Here is a 22,452-nt window from a genome sequence, read left to right as displayed (position 1 = left end):
TTAAACCAAATCCAACGAGATTACAACTTGAAACGGCTACCACCATCACGGTCTCCTTCCACTCGGCGAGACCAATCCAAATACTGTCGTTTTCATGAGGACCATGGCCACAACACTGAGGAATGTGTTAACCTTAAAGACCAGATAGAAAGCTTGATACGCCAGGGGCGCCTCAGTTGGTTCATGGTGGCCCGTCCCCAACAAAGGCCGAAGACCGAACCTGCTAGGGGCAACAGCCGACAAACTCCCCCCCGACAACCCGCACAACCTAGCCAAGGCAATGATCGACCTCCACCGCAACCCTGAGCACAAGGTAACCCTGTTCCCCCGGTTAGAGAGATCAAAGTCATTGCTGGTGGACTTGCGTGTAAAGGACCATCCCGCTCGGCCTAGCGAGCTGAACTCAGAAAAATCAGATAGGGCTCTGACAAAAAGGTCGCAACTTTGGAGCGCCCTCTCAAACACCCCAAATAGTGGATGGAGCCCATCACCTTTACGGAGGCTGATTGCACAGGCATCTGTTACCCTCACGACGACCCCCTCATCATCTCTGCTTTTTTGTCCAATTAAAAAGTCAGACAGGTGCTTGTTGACAACGGCAGTTCTTCAAACATCATCTTCCTCAATGCCTATCACCAATTCAAGGTCGGGGAAGAAAGTTTGTCCTCTCTCCAAACCCCACTGGTCGGCTTCACCGGGGATCGGGTGACCTCCGTAGACTCCATCGATCTTCCCATCACCATCGGAGAGTATCCGCGGTAGACCACCAAGTTGCTCACATTCCTCGTCGTCGACTGTCCCTCTGCCTATAACATTATCCTTGGCCGTACCGCCCTTAACGCTTTTCAAGCTGTCACATCCACATACCATCTGGCCATGAAATTCCCTACCGACCTCAGGGTCGGCATCGTGAGAGGAGAGCAGATTGTGGCCAGAGAATGCTACGTCGCTTCTCTCAAAGAGGTTAAGTTGATGGAGGCTATGATCATCGAAGGCCTCGACATCAGAGACGAAGACGAGTTAGTCAAAGGGGAACCGGTGGAAAAACTTGTTGAGATCCCCATTGATCCCACCAACCCAACAAAAACAGCCAAGATCGGCAGCCAACTATCCTCCCAAGCCAAGGCCGACCATACAGCTCTCCTAATTGAGCACAATGAGGTGTTTGTTTGGACCCATTCCGACATATCGGGCATTAATCCCTCCTTCATCACCCATCGCCTCAGCATTGAGCCCCATTTCCGACCTTTCCACTGGAAGTAGCGTATCTTCCACCTAGAACGCAATGCTCTTATTGTTTCCAAGGTAGATAAACTGCAGGAGGCACGGTTTGTCAAGAACGTAGACTACCCTAGATGGCTGTCAAATGTGGTCCTGGTCCGTAAAAACAACAGCAAATGGCAACTCTGCGTTGACTACTCCGACCTCAATCGGGCTTGCCCCAAAGACAGTTATCCCCTTTCCCGCATAGATCTGTTCATCGGCGCCACGGCCGAACATCAGATGCTCAGTTTCATGGATGCTTTCTCTAGCTACAATCAAATTCTGACGCACCCGGCTGACCAGGAACACATCTCCTTCATCACAGATAGAGGATCTTACCATTATTGTGTTATGTCTTTTGGATTGAAGAATGCCGGAGCCACTTACCAACGGTTGGTCAATGCCGTTTTTCACTATTAGATAGGTCGAAACATGGAAGTCTACGTCGATGACATGCTTGTCAAAAGCAAACTCTCCTTTGATCATTTGGCAGACCAGCGAGAGACTTTCGAAACCTTACGTAAGTATCAAATGAAGCTGAATCCGGAGAAATGTGCCTTCGGCGTCAGATTTGGGAAGTTCTTGGGTTTTATGGTCAGTCAGCGGGGTATCGAGGCCAACCCCGAAAGGATTAAGGCCCTGATAGAAATGTAGTCACCCAGGACGGTTAAAGAGGTTCAACGGTTTTGCTGCCCTCAACCGTTTTATTTCCCGCGCAACAGATAAGTGCCTTTCCTTTTTCAAAGTCCTTCGACAGGCCTTTGAGTGGACCACTAAATCCGAAGAGGCTTTTCAACAGTTGAAGCAGTGCATAGCCAACCCCCCTACTCTCTTAGGCACTCTCGGGCGAGACCCTCTTTCTTTACTTAGCCGTATCAAACACCGCAGTCAGTGCGGCCCTCATCAGGGAGGACGGTTCAGCATAGCATTCGGTTTATTACATTAGCCGAGCTCTCAGGGGGGGCAGAACAGAACTACCCTATGTTGGAGAAAATGGCTCTTGTCTTGGTCATAGCCTTACGATGACTCCGACCTTATTTCCAAGCTCACTCTATAGTGGTCTTTACTGACCAACCTTTGAAGAAGGTAATGCAACAGCCAGAGTCGTCCGGCAGACTTAGGCAATGGTCAGTCGAGCTTAGCCAATTTGAAATCTCCTACCGACCTCGAACGGCGATCAAAGAACAGGTTGTCGCTGATTTTATCTTGGAATTCACCAATCTCACTTCAACCGCACCCCCTCAACCCACGCAATTCAACACCGAGGCAGAAGATCCACACTCCTGGACCCTCAATGTCGATGGATCATCCCGTAAAGGGGGCAGTGGGGCTAGTCTTCCTCATCACCCCTGAGGGCGGTTATTTTAAATGTGCTCTCCGCTTCCTGTTCAACGCAAGTAATAATGAGGCCGAGTATGAGGCCTTGATAGTAGGTCTCCGCCTAGCCAGAGACATTGGTGTGAGCCATATCCAAGTGTTCAGTGATTCCCAACTAATCGTTGGACAGATTACGGGGGAATTCGATGCCAAGGAAGACATAATGCGAGCCTATAGGGACATTTCACTCCCCTTTGTTCGCCTTTTCAACACTTTCCACATCACACATATCCCTCGGTCAGAAAACTCCAAGGCGGATGAAATGGCCCAATTAGCTTCGGCCGACCAGTCAGACCTCAGCTATGGCGTCCGTCTTGAATACCTGGCTCGCCCGGCTACTTCGCCGACCCAGCAGGAGGTCCATTTCCTCCAAAATGAACCTATCCCATGAGCGATAGACATCCTTCTGTTTTTAACAAATGGGGAGTTGCCAGACGACAAATAGCAGGCCTTCAAAATCAGAGCCCGGTCGTCCAATTATATCCTCATCAGCAGCTTACTGTACAAACGTGGATTTTCATGCCCATACCTCAGGTGCCTCAGTCTCGCTCAAGCGACCTATGTGATGAGAGAGGTTCAAGAGGGGGTATGTGGTAATCATTCGGGTGCCAGGTCGCTAGCCCATAAAATACTTCGCGCTGGCTACTTCTGGCCTACTTTCAACCAAGACACCACTGACTTCGTGCTTAAGTGTGATAAATGCCAACGCTTCGCCAACATCCCACACGCGCCACCAGAACTGATTACACTCAGCAGTCCCTACCCGTTCGCCAAGTGGGGCATTGACTTAGTTAGTCCGTTGCCCACCGGTAGGAGCCAAACCAAGTTCGTTGTGGTCGCTATTGATTACTTCACCAAATGAGTGGAAGCGGAACCCCTCGCCACCATCATGGAACGGAGCATGACCAGATTTATTTGGCAGTCGATCGTATGCCGATTTGGAATCTCTCAAGCCATCGTCTCAGACAACGGCAAGTAGTTTGACAATGCCAAGTTCAGGAAATTCTGTGCAGAGCTCCACATTCAACCGTGTTTCTTTTCCCCAGGCCATCCTCAAGCCAATGTGCAAGTCGAGGTCACCAGCCGCTCTCTCTTGAAGATCATCAAAACTAAGCTAGAAGCCGCTAAGGGACTCTGGTTGAGGAATTACCAAACGTACTCTAGGCCTATCGTACTACCGCTCGAACCTCTATTGGGGAGACCCCCTTTCGCTTAACATAAGACGCTGAGGCAGTCATTCCAGTGGAGATCGGCCTGCTAACCCTGAGGGTTTTACATCCGAATCCAGAACTAACCGAAGAATTCTATCGAGCTGACTTAGACCTGATTGAAAAGCTTCGAGAGACCACTGCTGTCAGACGGGCCTCATATCAACAGAAAATGAGAACACACTACAACCACAAAGTCCGACCGAGGGAGTTCACAGTTGGGGACTTAGTTTTGCGCGACGCAACTCTTGCCACCAAAAATCCTGCCGAGGGCAAGTTAGTAGCCAAGTGGGAAGGACCTTGCGTTGTTAAGGCCAGGCCTCACCCAGGCACTTACCGACTCCAGGATATGGAAGGCAGAGACCTCCTCTACCCATAGAACGCTGAACACTGGAAGCGTTATTTCCAGTAAAGTGCCATATCCTATTTTTGCATTAATCAATTGATGTATGTTCTTTTTGCCAATCCACACACTTGGTTGTTTTTGTCCTTTCCATACATGGTGTAAATTTGTAATCAATAGGCTACGCCTTAAATGACAGTGACTTTATATCTCCATTATCTGCGTTATGTTTCAATAACGACTTGTTAGACTGAGTTAATTAAAGCCTTAGCCAGATTGAGCACAAAGAGCCCCGCCAGATTGAGTTAATTAAAGCCTCAGCCGGGCTGAGCATGCAACATGGTAGAACCTTCCTAGTTTTCGTCAGAACTCGAATGAAGAATTTGGCCGGTCCATTTTCATAATTTAATATTACGGCATGGTTGCCATACTTATAAAATAATCCAAGTCCATATTACAACATTTTCTAACATTTTTGTAACTTTTAACATTTTTAATAGACGTGCAAGCCAAACTTTCATTTTTTACACTCTTTACATTTTTATGTCCGCCCATTTTTAACATTTTTTACATAATCCTTTAGTCACCCATTTTTAAACTTTTACAAAAAATCCACAATTTACTAACATTTTTACACTTTTTAAACTTCCACACCCATTTTTCATTAAATTCGGCTCAACCATTTCCATTATTCCAAATTTACAACTCAAAAGAAATAACGACAACAAGAATACAAAAGAAAACTCGTTGTTTTATTTACGAATTTACGATTTCATACAATTCGCTGCAGAAATTACACATAAAAACAAACAAAAAACAACACACCGCCAAAAGTAACATTTTTACACTTAGTTCCATAGCTCACTCTTCATCACTGGAGGCAAGATCTTCCTCTTCAATGCCCTTGTCCAGGGGGGTCTGGGCGACGTCATCTTCGCCTACCTTCACCAAGCTGAAATCCACGTCTGGGAACAGCTCCTGTGCCTTATATTTGAAGGTCATCCAACCGTTGTCCCAGAACTCGCTCATTTCATGCTTGTAGAAGTCGGACCGTTGAAAGCTCTGGATTACTTCCTCTTCACTCCTACCTCCAACGGCCGCTCCCGATGGCCCAGCCCCCCCATTTCCCTCTTTCGCCAAGTTGCTGGCCACTGCAGCATCTATGGCCATCTGGAAATCGGCGGACCCCTTGAATTGCTCGACTACCGCCACACACAGGTCGGGGTACGCCGCCCTCTCAGATGCCAACTTCCCATTTTCCTCTGCCAGGGCCTTTTCCAATGCCGCAATCCGACCATCGGCCTCTTTTTTGTCCTTGACCAGATCTTCGTTGCTAGACATGGCCTCCTCTCACCTTATGTTGGCAGTGGCACAGGCTTTTTGGAACTCCTCTAGTTTCCTCTTCTCGCCCGCCAACTCGAACTCTAGCGATGTCGCCTTCCAGCGCTCTGCTTCCAGCTCTGACTTTGTTGTGAGGAGCTTAGCACTAGCTCGGTCCGCTGAGTAGCTCTGCACCAGCGTCAACACCTCAATCATCTTCGCCCTTTGCGCATACTCCAATCCCTTGGTGCATGCACTCCGAGCTGCCTTCCTCCACCCCACTGTCTCAGCCTTTAGGTTCTGCAGCTGCAATTTTGCCTCTACCAGTTGAGCCCTCAACGGCTCTAACTCCATCTTCGAGCGCGCTGCTTTGTTCATCAAGGCAGTCACCAAGGTTGCTGCCTCCATCTGGGCTGAATAAAACCCCCTCAGGAGGTCAATCTTTGTCAATCGCGCCGCTGACCGTACGGCCGCATCCTCCACCACTCTAACAAGGCGGTCGGCTGCGACCCTGGTTTCCTTCCCTTCTGCCGAGTGACCTGCGAACGCACGCGCGTAATACAACGCGGTCGCCAGCGCGGCACTCGTCTTTAGTTTGCTAATCCCAGTCTTCCCTTCATTGGGACTGAGGGTTATTTCTGGTGCAGGTACCATCGTCGTCGCCATAGGGGCACTCGGGCCCAAGTGTTCTTTCAGTACTTAGGGGCTCTGACCCCTGCCTTCCTTTGCCACGTGGGCGGTCTCCCCCTCTGGAGTTGCCTCTCCCCTTACCTCCTACATCTTTTCCACCATAGGGGCATCCTCGTTCCCAACCTTCATCTTTTTCAAGACAGGAGCGTGCTTACTCCTCTCCGTTGCTACCCTCTTCTTCTTTGTTTTCTTCAACACTGCTTATACCTCCTGTTTGCCCCTTTCCTTCAGTGGGTTCACTGGGGGCGGCCGTGGGGCAAAGCCCGTTAGGTCTTTGTCTCCCAACGGTTTGGGACGCGGTCGGACCCGCTCCCTTATCACCAATTTCGGCGCAGGCCCCAATTATGCTTCTTTGTACTTGTCCGCCTTGGCCAACACTCGACGTTCTTCTGCCTTCTCCGCCTTCCTCCGCGCCTCCAGCTCCTCCTTCGCCGGATCCTCTTCCATTGACTACGGTCCTAGTCTCAAGGAAAACAGAGCTGAAGGTAGAATCAGGTCATCCCACCTCAACCCTTCATTCTTTCTCTATTCCTTCACTCCTTTCACTCAATTCTCAGCCTCCGCATCCAACCGTGGCTCCACTGACTTCGTGGGAACTTTCAACATTGTGCAAACTTCCCCCCCACCATTCATTGATATGTAAAACCATCTCAGACTCCACCCCTTCACCGAAGATGGCAACCCTACCACTAAACCCTGACCCGCCACCACCTGCAAAGTCACCCACATTTCTTGCTGACCGGAGGCTTTATAGTATGAGAAGAATTCTTCCACCGTCATAGACGCCCCCCTGGTTGCTCGCGACCATGAAACTGTGTACACCGTCAGTATTTTCCAGGCGTTCGGCATCAGCTGCCCTAGCGCCACCTCCAGTTTGTTCAGTACATCCACTACTATTTGGGGGAGTGGCAGCCTCAAACCCCCCCCGGCAGTGCCTCCTCGTACAAGCTGAATTCTCCCAGCCATACATCCGACGCCCTCTCCTTCGATGTGGGCAGCCTCATCTCTATTTCCACAAGAATCTGGTACTTCCTCCGTATTTCCTCCAACTCCCCTGCTGTAAATGTCGATATGTCTGCCTTGGTGTGCCAGTGGTCCTGCTTCACCTGGCTAATCGGCCTAGCGACTGCGATCATCGTGGACGGACAAACCCGTGCCCCTTGCGCCACTCCCTCTCCCCCCTCCGCTCCGCTCGGTACTGTTCCGCCAACTCCACTGCATCGTCTTCCCCTAAAGAGTCTAGTCTCTTGGTTGGCCCTTCGTCCCGCGCCATTCCTCCTACGTGTCTGCGTATAGCTTCGAACGCTGGCACCAGAAAGTTCGCAAAGTGTTGCAGAGGTGTATTACACGAAACAAATGAGTTCACGTCTAGGACGTCTTGGTTTTTTGCGAAAAGGTAGGTAAAGCGAATAACTCCAAATGCCCAAGGTTTGCCTATATTCCAAGGGTCAAGATTAAATTTTGCCAGTTTGAAAATTTTCGAAAACTCCCGCCCCTGCCTTTTCACTGTCCTATATTACCCTGTCCTTTCACTTCTTACCAACGCGTTACCTCCCCCATTACGGGATTATGCCACGTGTATGATCACGATCCACTACTCCCTTTCCCTTCCGTTTCTATTCCACTTCACATCACCACGTGCCCCGCCGCCCTTCGAGCCCGCGCGCCGCCATTTCCCTTTTTTCCTCGGTCACCCTTTGCAATCGGCCCTCCCCGCAGTCAGCCTTCTCATTCGGTCACCCTTCGCGGTCAACCCACCTCCCAGTTGGCCCTCTCCCTCGGTCACCCTTCACGGTCGGCCCACCTTCCAGTTGGCCCTCTCCTTCGGTCACCCTTCACCGTCGGCCCACCTTCCAATCTATTTTCTCTCCGTCGACCTCTCACAACCCCTATCTTCTTTCTTATTCCCTTCATTGGACTAAAACTGCACTTGGGAATGGGGGACTACTGATGTAGGTAGGCCTATAAAAGTTTTTGGCCCACCACTTAGAGCCCAATACATAATCCAAACACTAAAACCCAACGTTGTTGTAGCCCAACGTTGCACCAAGAACCAATGACATCTAAACACATGTCGAGAGAAGAACCAGCCACATAAGTAGACAAAGATCCTGTAGAGTTATTACGCCACACATCAGCCATTAATGAGTTTCCCTGCAACATTTATTACGATAACCCCTTCACGTCGGAACAAAACAGCCTCACCATGAACAAGGCAAGCTAGAACGTAGACTTTCGGCCAACATGACAGGTCGGAGTGGACAAGGAAATGATGAGCAAAGGATATAAGCAGGCTTCTAAGACAAAGAGAATGTGAAGTTCTTCATTATCATCCTATTTCTATATTCCGCTGATATCCCTTCTCTAACTTGCTCGTCGGAGGGTTCGCTGGGGACTCCCGTTCGCCGTTGAACTCTTGTGTAGGTTTCTCAGTAGACCAGTGATCGGACAACCGTGTGGAAGGCTTGGATCAGCCGGACCCATTACCTAGAAGCGAGTAGTATCAGCAATAGTCAACATTTTGAAAGATGGGAAAATTACACCTGGATGATCTCAAAACAAATTTCAAATAAGTGATGAAGCTTTTCAACTATAATAATTGAAGTTATAAGCTTTTCCACCACTTTGTAATTTTTTTGTTATCTTACTGATTCATAATTTTTCCTTGAAAGATTAGGTGTCTATTGAAGTAACATAATTGGAAAAAGTAACTTGAAGAAAGCCATGAAATTTAGATTTTTTTTTTCTTTTTTACCAAACTAGATCCAGAATGTTATTTTCCCATAGTTTCAAAATATATTTCTCATACACAAGTGGTCTAAATGAAGTCGCCTTGCAAAACAACTTCAAAGTAATATATTTTGAGAAGCAATTAAAAACCACAAGTATACACTTGGGTTAGATTTAAAAAATAAAAAATAAATAAATAAATAAATAAAAAAGCCTCTCTTGAAATGGTTAGTATCTTTTATTTTTTTTCATTTTTAGATCCAAGTGCCTTTTAACGTATTTTCCAAATCCAAGCATTGTGTAGATGTGTACGTTTGAAATAAAACTTCATGAAACAATTTGAGTTTCAAGATTAAATTCAAAATAGCATGTATTTTGAGAAATACATTTTTAAAAAACTCAGATTTGATAAATGTCTCTCTCTTTTCGAACGCGTTTCTTTTAGCCTGAGATTACGAGACTCGAATCCATTGAACTTGGATAACCATGATTTGTACCCTTTTGATTTGTATTGTTTTATTTTATTTTTGTTTTTTAAATACTAGAAAAATGGACAGTCAAAAGAGTTGATTAATTGTTGCACATAGCAGCAAACAAGAAAGACATCATTTTCATGAGGGGCCTCTACAGTTCTGGCTTTCTGCTTTGATCAGATTGGCTTTTGAACTTTGTTTATTCAAAATTTTACAAATCTGTGCATAAAAAATGGACCCTATATGTACCTTGTGAAGAAAAAAAGAACAATTCTTGAACCCTTTGTTTTGTGTGGAGATAGGTATTGTGAGAACTATTGTTCCATCTGTTAGATTTATTTTCTAGTTTGGTCTAATAGTCTACATATATTTACATGTTTTATTTTATTTGGACTTTACAATTAGACAAAGCCAATATTATATATAAAGTTCAGTAATTAGAATTTTAATATAATCACTCTTCTAAGATAAGAAGAAACCTTGATGGATTAGGAATTTTTCTGATAGAGTTTATTTGACGCTCTTCTCTCCTCTATATAAGGATGGGTTATTCTCCTTTCATATCATAAGTATATTTCCATCACTTTAAGTTTTATAGTCATCTTAATTAAGAGAGACAGAGAGAAGAAGGTGAGCCAAGAATTCAAGGTTCAACTATTAGGAGTATTTTCTCAACTTCTCTAATTCAATGGCTGACAAAGGTATGCTCGTTTTTTTCTTGAGTTGTATTGAATTCAAGATCCTGTTAAGTTTAATTCCACATTATTATTATGGTTACCTGTATTATTAATACTTACACCATCTTGCAATTGCAACTCTGTTTTAATTTTCTGAAAAACACATGTGCTTATTAGTTTGATTGTGTTTTTATTTTTATTTTGTTTTTGTGTAAAAAAACAAAATAATGTAAAGTTCCATTGCATATGATTTTAATTTTTGTGCAAAAAAGAGTATTTGAAAATATGAACACTTAACTGTTTGATGTTTCCTGAAAAAGTTATTTTCATTTTAAAAAAAAAAATTGAAATCAATTCACCATTTCATAAATTGTTTTCAGAAATATATATATTTTTTAAAAAGCAACCCAACTATAGGAAATATCAAAGAGTTATTTTCAAACTTTTGAAGGTATTAAAGATATGAAATGATTGTTTTCAGAAATATATATATTTTTTAAAAAGCAACCCAACTATAGGAAATATCAAAGAGTTATTTTCAAACTTTTGAAGGTATTAAAGATATGAAATGATGAGTGTTTTTCTTTTTCAAAATCTATTTTATTATCTTATTTTTTAAACCCCCACCCCCAACCCCCCCCCAAAAAAAAAAGGATAATGAAAATACAATCCAACTACTGGCATGAAATCACCTCATTGGTGCTAGAATTAGGAATGTGATATAAAATATAAATACACTCATTTCCCTGATATTTGAAAAAATATATTAATTTTATATTTTTTTTATATAATTACATTGACTTCTGTTTTAGTATAGTTAAAACGACCAAAACTAATACATCAACAAAATAAATAAAAATAAATATATATTTTAATTGAAATGACAATCAGTGTGTTTGATTTGAATTTTTTAAATTAAATTTTTTGAAAATTAAGTTTTTTGGTTTTCGTGTTTTTTGGTTTTTAGTGCATATTTTTAAAATTTTAAACATTTTTTTACTTTTTTATATGCACCTTACTTAGATGTATCTAAAAAATAAAAAACTTGTGAAAAAATATTTTAAAAAATTAATAAATGCATAAAAATACAAAAAAAAAATGTATTGAATTCTTGTATTTTTTTATATTTTTGGTATTTAGTGAATTTTTAAAAGATTTTTTTTACAATTTTTTTACTTTTTAGGTGTATTTATGTTAGGTGTGTCTAAAAAGTAAAAAAATTGTTTAAAATATTAAAAAAATTTAGTAAAAACAAAAAAAAATACGAAAAATAAGAGAGTAGAGTTTTCTAAAAAATGTTTTTTGAAAAATAAAAACAAGCAAGGTGAATATTATTTTTCTCATTTAAATGACTAATGAACTATTAATGAAAAATAATCTAATTATTATGTGAGTTAAAATCATAAAAGAGAACAGTATAGTTATGTTAAAAGTGTAAGTTTAATTATACTTTTTCAAATTTTAAGAAAGGTAAGTATAATCTCAAAAAAAAATTACTATTCGGTGTGACTTTTGCCGTGCATAAATTTCACTAAAAGAGTTGTATCAAACGTCGTTTGTAATTTTATTTAGAAAAATATTTGGTAGTCACAAATTTTGTGACTCAAATAATCTAAAAATGTTAAAACGATATCGTTTTGCTATTTTTAGAATTGTTTTATATTTAAAACGATACCGTTTTAATATTTTCAAATTATTTGAACCATAAAATTTGTGACTATCAATCCTTGCCTTTTTATTTATTTATTTTATCTATTGCACTTAATAGTAATTTGTCCCCAAAAAATCTTAGGCTGGCTTGAAGTATTGACCTACGTTTCTTGGCTGGCGTGATGTTTGACCCCTCTTTGAAATTTGAATCAATGTTTTAAAATCGAACTCGCAACTGAATTGGAAAAGTAATTCGATAGACAGATTAGCGGTGAATTGGAATTGAATTGTGATATTATAATTATGTCATAGGTATATTAAAATTTATAAATGTAAAAAATATAAATATTAAAATGACAAAAAATAATAAATAACAAATGATTACAAAAAAAATATTTCTTAAAATTTATTTTAGGTTTTTTATGCATTGATTTTTGAAAAATTTATATGTAGATTCTAATAGATGGATTTATTGTCCAATATGTCCTATGATAATTAAAGATATTTTTCATTAAATACTATTAAAAAATATCACTAATTGTTAATTTTTAGTAACAGTTTATAAATTGTCACAAAAAAACCGCTAATTGTAAGTTGTAGTGGCAATTTAAAAAGATCGTCATAAAAAAAGATCAGTAATTTTTAACTTTAATGACAATTTGAAAAATTCATTACAGAAAAACGTCACTAATTGTAAGTTTTGACAGTAATATATAAAAATCGTGCTATAAAAAGTTACTATTAGCGATATGCAAAAAAAAAAAATATTTTTAGCGATGATTATTAAGACTTATTTTCAATAGGACTTGATGAGAATTAAGTCAAACTATTAAGATCTATTGATAGTTTACCCTTAATTTTTAGTAAAAATATTAAGATAATATTAAATATGTAGTATGTATATTTATTACATTTTTAACAAGTGTGTTGATGGCTTAGTGGTTAGAGTAATTACTTTAGTTTCATGCTTAAACTCTTTTCATAACATATTTTTGAGAAAAATTTCAATTCTTCACACCCAACTGATTTGTTGGTTAAATCAATAATTCTATGGATTTTTAAATTCTAAGTCGATTTTAAGGCCAAGTTTGGTATCCTCAAAAAAATTTAAAAAGTCAAAAAGCTATACAAAAAGTAAAAATGATATTACTATTCACAAATAAAAAATATTAAAAAAATATTATATATTTATACTTCAAATGCACTAGCAACGTGACAGTCCATAACCAGGAAAAGATCCACTTTTTTTGTAGCCAAAAAAAAAATTCATAGGTAAAGTTTATTAGTTTGATGGTAATATTGGGTCCTTGGGGGCCCAGTAAGGGTTCCGTTTTGATAATCCGAACCGTTCAATATGTATAACTCGTCGAGTAATATATGTCTATAAAAAATCACGTTGATCGGATATCGTTAACTATATGATCAAATCAGTTTTGTATAATCAAAACCGGTGGTGTGATAGTTAACTATCAGAAAAAAAATAATCTGATCATAGAACTATCGATATCCGATCAACGTGATTTTTTACAGGCACATAATAATTGACGAGTTGTACATATTGAACGGTTTAGATTATTAAAATGTGACACATGGTAGCCCCCACGGATCCACCATCACTGTCCAAAAGTTATTTGCCCCCGAAGGAATTGATTATTTTTCTTACTAGATAGGCTGGGCAGCCGCAGGCAGCCGTGCCAAATCTTCCCCTACACACTTTATTTGTACAATTTTTTATTACATATTTTTTCATAAAAAGACAAAATTAATCTAAACATCTATCTTTTTTTTTCTCAACTTTTTAGTTTAAAAAGACAAAAAGTATACTTATTTAAGACACTCCAAACAATCTCTTAAATATAATCCAGGTTTAAAGGGTCATTCAAACCAAAATTAGGTTTGATCACGGATCAGACTGGTCAATCCGGTCCAAATTTCCAAAATTTCAAACATTCGTTTGAATTCTCTGCTTCGAATGTTTGTTTTCTTCGACTCTCTGTTTCCAAATTGAATATTATATTATTTTCTTCTAAAAGACGTGAGTGAAGTGTAAGACTTTGTTGTTTATATTATATATTTATAACGTGGTATAAATCAATAAGGTTAGAATTCTCTGCTTCGAATGTTTGTTTTCTTCGACTCTCTGTTTCCAAATTGAATATTATATTATTTTCTTCTAAAAGACGAGAGTGAAGTGTAAGACTTTGTTGTTTATATTATATATTTATAACGTGGTATAAATCAATAAGGGAAGACTTTGTTGTTTATATTATATATTTATAACGTGGTATAAATCAATAAGGGAAGGGCGTTAAACTCTTTTTTATAAGATTTAAATTCACAAATTTATAATTATGGGTATTGATTTCTGACCATATAATCAAAAGGAGGAACTCAGATGGAGAGTACTGCCAGAATAGATTAAGTCCGAACAACTTGTCACAGAAATATAAGAATTCCGCGGTGGTTCGTCTAACCGGGGGCACTCCGACAATCAAGTCAGTAAAATATCTCTCAAAGATAACCAATAGTGCTTAACTCACTAGACAGAGTATAAAAAGCATATATTATACCCATGAGGGTGCCTCTCTTTTTAGCCAACACAAACATAATCCAATAGAAACCTAACTTTAATAGAATCTGGATTACTGCTAATCTTGGACTCTTAGTAAGATTGGGATTAACTCTCTAAGAGTCTTGTCTTTATCCAAACTGAAGTCCTCTCCCAATCTAGAACTCTAGTCCTCTATCCAAATAGATAGTTTGATGTCATCTGAACTCTAGTCCTCTGTCCAAATATCTCAGATTCCGGTATTATCGCACCATATCTCGGTACCATGGTCCGCCCACGTGGCACCTCGGCTAACAACCTCGGCCATGTGGACTACCCAAAAATATGTCCCCACAATTGCCCCCTAGGTTCTATTACCTCGGCAAGCTGAGGTGATGGAACCTATACATGTACTCCTCCGACCGAGATCGTGACTTGTCGATGCCAAGAAATAAGGACTCATATGTCTACTCATCAAAAATCAAGAACCAAGAATCAAGAACCAAGAACCATCATGTTCTATCTCATCCAGGTCCAACATCTCAACAGAGATCACACTACTAGCAGAGATCATGACTTGCTAGTTCAAGAACATCAAGATCCTAGTATCATCTCATAAAAAACCAAGAACAAACAAGTTCTGCTCCCATCCAAATTCAACATCTCAACCGAGATCAACATCTCAACTGAAATCATCATGTCAACCGAGATCGTCATCTCAACCGAGATCATTACCTCTACCGAGATCATCTCAACTGAGATCGCACTTCTCAATCAAGATCATCATCAGATTGGAGCGTACTAATCACGTCTCTATCGTGTCGCATTAGTTTTACCCCCAGCCATCTAACATCAGCACGAGCATGTCGCCTTAGGACTCGAAATCATAACTTTTTACCATCTTTTTTATTTTGCCTCTATCTGTGTCCCCAGACTCTCTCTTTTTGCCTCTGCAAACCATCATCATTGTTCTTGAAGCATTCATTGCCATGAATAATCCATTCGTGTCCCAGGTTCAAACTCTATTAGCTGAACCAGGCTAGCAGCCAAGCACTTCATTAACTGCTTCACGTATCAACCCACCATTTCAATGGCAGTGCAAACACCGACATAGCGACAATCTTGCAGCTAGAACCAGGAACAGGAAACACCAAGGTCCTAAGCTTCCAGCCTTAGACCTTGATAATTTTTCAATCGCCTTATCTGTGAGTAACCATCGTCGTAACCAACGACGACATGTCTCGCTGAACTCTTGTCATAGAAGACCTTCTTGTTGACATCCCTGATGTCATAACTATGCAATCCACTCTATCTCCTTATAGCCAATTCGACATGCCCATGCCTCTAGCAACTCCATATCTCGAAAGAGAAGCACATGAAGCAAGTGGACCAAGTTACTGCTGCCAAAGCCGAGGCCATTGCTAAGGGTGAAAAAACAAGTCAACGTGGCCTGCAACAAAGGCTACTATCTTGACTAGATGACAGCCCTCAAAAAGATGTTTGTCCCCGAGGACTCTCCCCTCCGTGATATGTGTCAGCTCAATGTCCTTTTCCCTTCCTCTCCCAATCAATCTAAGGATGAGGCCAAGGAAGTAGAAGAGGCCGAGGTTGAGGAGGCCGGAGACAACGAAGAGGCCGAGCTGAAGTTGCTGATAGGGGTGCAATTTGGGCAGGCTCAACCCGAGCAACCCGAGCCCAACCCGAATTTTTTTAGGGCTTAGACAAAATATTTTCAAATTCGGTACGGGCTTGGGAAAAAATTCAAAAGCCTGAATTAAATTTGGACGGGCTTGGGTAAAGACGTCAAACAACCCGAGCAACCGAAACCCGAATTATACGAATATAGATATATAAAAATATTAAATATACATATAAATTATTAGTCATTACATGATATTAAAGTAATTTATTTTATTAAATGATATTGAATATATATTATATATACAAATAACATAAAATTTTATATATATTTTTTATTTTATTTTCACTCATAAATTATAAGGACTACTATAGTGGCATCTCTCTTACATTATATAAATAATTTATTTTGATGGTATTAATGATTTTTTATTTAAATTTTTTTTTAAATATGGTCAAATTTTAATAGTTTAATAATGTAGTTTCCAAAAAAAAAAAAAACTGAAATTCATTTATAATTCGGGAAATTCGGGTAACTCAGGCAATTCAGATTTAACTAGGGTCGGGCTTGGGTAGACAACCTCGGGTTATAATTCGGGCTTGGGCGGGGTTGGGCAGGTCTCAGCACAACTTGGACTAAGCTTGGACAACCTCCCAAACCGCTCGAACCCACCCGAGTTGCATCTCTAGTTGCTGAGAAAGAATCTGAAGCTGCTGCTGGGGCCAAGTCCCCTACTCTGTTGCTGGGGCCAAGTCCTCTACTCTAAATGATCAAGTCCTAGACTTGATTGAGGAGGACGAAGATGAGGTCTCCAAGAGCATCTCACCAAAGAAGACCGACACTTCTGAAACTGGGATCACTACCGTTGCAAAAAGCCTGGACCAAACTCTTCTAGAAATCGAAGCCGAAATCACGGCCGAGAAGTCTGCCCAGCTGTCTTTTTCTTTGTAATTTTCTTCTCTGTTTTGAATAGTATCTGTTTTGTCAGACCGATGTGCCTGTTTATGTATTTGAACAAGCTGCCCATTTTTAATGCAAGCTTTCTATTTTCTTCTAAGCCCCCGTTTGGGAAGTGGGTTGGCTTTTTGACTTTTTGGCTTTTTGACTTTTTTGGCTATTTTAGCCTGGGCAAAAAAGCTTGGTTTTGGAAGGACTTTTTGACTTTTTTTGTGAGAGAAGAGTGTAATGATTATGGGTTGGATGTGATATTTTGTTTGTTGTGGCTAAAAAAGCCTATTTTGTCTTTTGTGGCTATTTTAGCCACAAACCAACTTGCCAAACAGTGCTTAAGTGTTGAATATTGCTTTCATCATATATGCTTACTGCTTTTCTTCTATGCTTTGCATGTTTTCATACTTAGAATATTTTGCATGTCTTCAACGTATACTTTAACTGTGTAATCTTCTCGGTGCGGAATACTTTGGCTATACCCACTAGCAGTTTTATCTTGGCTTTGACCTAACACTTGAAAATATTTATCATAATATTTTCATAAGTGTTATTTACAACTTGCCACTTCAATATTTACTTATCAGGACCTCTGTCTTCTATTATTTCAACATAACCTTGGGTTAAGTTCAACTTGTAAACTTTTCTTAAAATTTCAACAAGTGTTAAACCAACTTCCTTTAACATAATCTCGGCTTAACTTCAACTTGTAAATTTTTTTTAAAATTTCAACAAGTCTTAAACCAATCTTCCTTTGACATAACCTTGGCTTAACTTCAACTTGTAAATTTTTCTTAAAATTTCAACAAGTGTTAAACCAATCTTAGCTTGTAAATTCTAACTCCCAAGCATCATTCTCTAGCCCTCTGCCCCCTAATATGAACTTAAGTTCCACTTGGGTTCTCATTAAGCATTTGGCTTTGACCTTGTCGCCGAGGTCAGATTCAAACAAAGACTGGCCGAGGTTACCAACCTTGGTCTCTTTGTTAATCTGACTGATATGCACTTAGTTCCAATCCGTGTCTGATTCTGCCGATATGACAGGTCCCTGTTAATCCAACTTAGTTCAACTCTATTATATGCAAGTATAATTCAACTCTATCATATAATAAGTCTAAGTTATTCGTCATGTTTCGCTTAGAAACATTGCCAACTTAGTTCAACTCTATTATATACAAGTATAATTTAACTCTGTCATGTAATCAGTCTAAGTTATTCGTCATGTTTTGCTTAGAAATATCGCCAACTAAGTTCAACTCTATTATATGCAAGTATAATTCAACTCTGCCATATAATAAGTCTAAGTTATTCGTCATGTTTCGCTTAGAAACATCGACAACTTAGTTCAACTCTATTATATGCAAGTATAATTCAACTCTGTCATATAATAAGTTTAAGTTATTCGTCATGTTCCGCTTAGAAACATAGCCAACTTAGTTCAACTCTATTATATGCAAGTATAATTCAACTCTGCCATATAATAAGTCTACGTTATTCATTATGTTTCGCTTAGAAACATCGCCAACTTAGTTCAACTCTATTATATGCAAGTATAATTCAACTCTGCCATATAATAAGTCTACGTTATTCATTATGTTTCACTTAGAAACATCGCCAACTTAGTTCAACTCTATTATATGCAAGTATAATTCAACTCTGCCATATAATAAGTCTAAGTTATTCGTCATGTTTCGCTTAGAAATATCGTCAACTTAGTTCAACTCTATTATATGCAAGTACAATTCAACTCTATCATATAATAAGTCTAAGTTATTCGTCATGTTTCGCTTAGAAACATCGTCAAGTACTGGAATCCGGAATCTGCTCATTTAGGTTGAGCTCTTGTCTTCTCGGACTTAATCTTCTAGGCTAAGATCTTGTCTTCTAAGATCTGGGATCCGGGATCTACTCACTTAGGCTGAGCTCTTGTCTCCTCGGACCTACTCATCTAGGCCGAGATCTTGTCTTCTAGGATCTGGGATCCGGGATCTGGAATCCGGGATCTGCTCACTTTGGCTAAGCTCTTGTCTCCTCAGACCTACTCATCTAGGCCGAGATCTTGTCTTCTAGGATCTGGGATCCGGGATCTGGAATCCGGGATCTGCTCACTTAGGTTGAGCTCTTGTCTTCTCGGATTTAATCTTCTAAGTTGAGATCTTATCTTCTAGGATCTGGGATCGGGATCTGGAACCCGGGATCTGCTCACTTAGGCTGAGCTCTTGTCTCCTTGGACTTAATCTTCTAGGTTGAGATCTTGTCTTCTAGAATCTGGGATCTGGGATCTGGAATCTGGGATCTGCTCACTTAGGCTGAGCTCTTGTCTCCTTGGGCCTACTCATCTAGGCCGAGATCTTGTTTTCTAAGATCTGGGATCCGGGATCTGGGATCCGGGATCCGGAATCCGAGATCTGCTCACTTTGGTAGAGCTCTTGTCTCCTCGGACCTACTCATCTAGGTCGAGAACTTGTCTTCTAAGATCTGGGATCTAGATCTGGAATTTGGGATTTGTTCACTTAGGCTGAGCTCTCGTCTCCTCGGACCTACTCATCTAGGCCGAGATCTTGTCTTCTAGGATCTGGGATCCGAGATTTGGAATCCAGGACCTGCGCACTTAGGTTGAGCTCTTGTGTTCTCAGACATACTCATCTAGGCTGAGATCTTGTTTTCTGGGCACCAGTTTTGGTTGCTGGTGCCGGCATGTCTTGTAATAAAGATGTCAGCTGCATTACGTTGTTCTGCATCATGAGGCTGACCACTGTTTGTAGATCTGCCAACTTATTTGCCATGTCTTTCAGTTTTCTCGTTTTTTCCCCAGCATCTGTCCCTCTATACCTGAAGGTTGCTTTTGCGGTAGTACTTATCTCGGCCTACTTTCTTCGGTGCGTTTCCTTTTTGGCCGATATTATTCTCCCCGGGATTCTGATTTCGTGATCCTTCATTACGGTTTTCTTCTTCCACGTTTAGATTGGCAAGTTTACCGCCCCTACTAGGGATGTCGTTCCCAATCTTTTCTCCTTGCTCGTTGTTGGCCATCTATTCTCCTTAAGTTTCCACAGACAGCGCAAAATTGTGGGTGTTGATTTCCTACCACACAACCAAAAGGGGGAATTCAGCTGGAGAACACTGGCAGAATAGATTAAGCCCGAACAACCTGTCACAGAAATATAAGAATCCCGCGGTGGTTCATCCACCCAGGGGGCACTCCGACTAGACAGAGCATAAAAAGCATACCTTAGACCCATGAGGGTGCCTCCCTTTTATAGCCAACAAAAACCTAATCCCAATAGAAGCTTACCTTCAATGGAATCTGGATTACTGCTAATCTTGGACCCCCAGTAAAATTGGAATTAACTCTCTAAGAGTCTTATCTTTATCCAAACTGAAGTCCTCTCCCAATATAGGACTCTAGTCCTCTATCCAAATAGATAGTTTGATATCATCTATGACTGTAGTCCTCTATCCAAATATCTCAAATTTCGGTATTATTGCACCATATCTCGGCATCATGGTCCGCCCACGTGGCACCTCAGCTAACAACCTCGGCCACGTGGATTACCCAAAAATATATCCCCGCAACAATATAAAATAATACTATATAACTCGTCGAAGTGTAAGGTTGAACAGCTTAAAAACTACCAATTGTTTCCTAAGGATCAATGCTTATTTAACGGTGTTTTATAAGAGGATCTTACGCTAAGATATTGAACAAAATTAGGGTATTAAGACAAATATAGGGTTCTTTTACTGCAGTTTATAAGTTGATATTTTTTTTTTTTTCCAATTTTGAGTCAACTTTGTTTTATTTTATGTTTGTCTAGACTAAATAATCTTAAAATTTTAAAAACTAAAAAAAAAGTGTACTGCAAACAAAAATAAATCAAATTTCATATGTAAATCATTGTCATTTCTATTTAACCATATCCAATTCTTCACCAATTCCTTTATCAAATTTAATTTTAATGATTTTGTTTTTGTTTTTATTTTTGTTTTTGTTTTTGTTTTGTTTTGTTTTTTTTTTTTTTTTATAAATGTGCTTCAATCATTTCATCTATACGGAATTGAGGGAGAGGCAAATTTCCATCTCATCAAGGATGAAAAAAATTCTTCACTAAATTTTCGATAGTCATATTTTTACTCAAATATGACAAATTTTAGAAAGAAAATGATTGAAGATGTTTTTGTTTCTTAAAATTGGTTAAAAGAGATTTTAGGATAACCATTTAATTTTTTTTGCATTCTCAAGAACAGTACTGCCCACAAATCATATTTTCTCATTTAAACATTATTATTTTAATTTATTTGAGAACAATATCATCATAACCCATGGATTATAATTGAATATCACGACTTATATATATACATATGAATGTAAATGGAGTAAACTAAAAAATTAATCCATAACAAATACAAAAGCTCAACAAATATATATATGTCCACTTTTTGTGGGTGAGGATCCTACTCTAAATTTGAAATCTCTTTCAATTGTCCGATGTAGCAAAAATCTCAAGACATGATCTTATAATGAAAACGTGAATTTCTCTATCTTGGAAACCCTATATCCCAATTCACTTATAACTATTATATTGTGTGAATATCTCGAGATATGACCAAACGACTATAAATAAATTAGAACAGGGGACAAAGAGCTTTTAAGACAAAAGATTTTCAGTCTTGAAAATATTACGATAGACGAACAAGGAGATTGAACGTGCCCTATAGTTTCTTCAACACTAAGCATGTATGTCAAGTGCTTGAAGACGAGGGTTTTGCATTGTTGTGTGTTGAAGTTTGACCCATTCTTGAAGGTCTGTAAATAGGCATTCCGACCTTATAATTAGTCGTGAACTCCAGAGGTTGTTTCAACTTGCCTGAACCTACAATATTGGCCTTGAGGTCGAATGTTTGGGGGGTTTCTTGTGCAGTGGCCATGTACATTATATGAAGCAACAACAACACACAAAGGCCTAAGATTGAGATGATTGAATTAGTTGGCATCTTGAGCTTGTTTAATGCATGTCAAAAGAAGGAAATCATAATCATCAAATGAGAAAGCAGTTTGGGAGGTTTGTGGTGGTTTTTATATAGGGTGCTAAATAGTTTGTTAATTTTGTAGCGAGGATATTTTGCATGTTGGGAGTGAATGGTGTGCCTTGAGTTATGTTGATGTTTTTAGGTTCACGTCTTGATGTCCAATGGTTAAAATGGCTGGTTGGAGGTTAATTCTTTCAACAATGATACATCCCACTAATTTGGGAGCACTAATGGACCACTAATAAGGTGGAAATTCAAAAAAAAAAAGAAAAAAAAAATTTAAGGCCAAAACATCACATCAGTCAGTGGGACCCACTCTCTAGAGCTCCTTTAGTGCTCCCAATTTAGAGCTCCCAAACAACATTTTTCTAATTCTTTTTGGTTGGCCTATATTTGTGGGATTTGTGTAAACATTTCTTAAATATATATAAAATAATGTGACAAAATGATGAATTTATCATTTTAATTTTTTTTTTTTTAATAATACTCATTAGGATGTTTTTAAATTAACTTTTTATTTATTATTATTTTTTTAATAAATTATGAACCTATTCT

The 22,452-nt window shown here is 39.6% G+C and overlaps 1 protein-coding gene across 1 annotated transcript; it reads left to right on the top strand.

The window, feature by feature from the left end:
• Positions 1–2,563: 2,563 nt before the first annotated feature.
• On the top strand, positions 2,564–3,031 carry LOC145797884 (uncharacterized). The gene has a single exon (XM_082885317.1). It carries the CDS (start codon positions 2,564–2,566, stop codon positions 3,029–3,031), a length of 468 nt encoding a protein of 155 aa, XP_082741443.1.
• The last annotated feature ends 19,421 nt before the right edge of the window (positions 3,032–22,452 follow it).

This window comes from Camellia sinensis, chromosome 8, assembly GCF_055761805.1.
Source record: "Camellia sinensis isolate YWXY chromosome 8, ASM5576180v1, whole genome shotgun sequence".
NCBI classification, from domain to species: domain Eukaryota; kingdom Viridiplantae; phylum Streptophyta; class Magnoliopsida; order Ericales; family Theaceae; genus Camellia; species Camellia sinensis.
The sequence above is the reverse complement of the archived record's forward strand: the minus strand, read 5'-3'. Positions and strand labels throughout refer to the sequence as shown.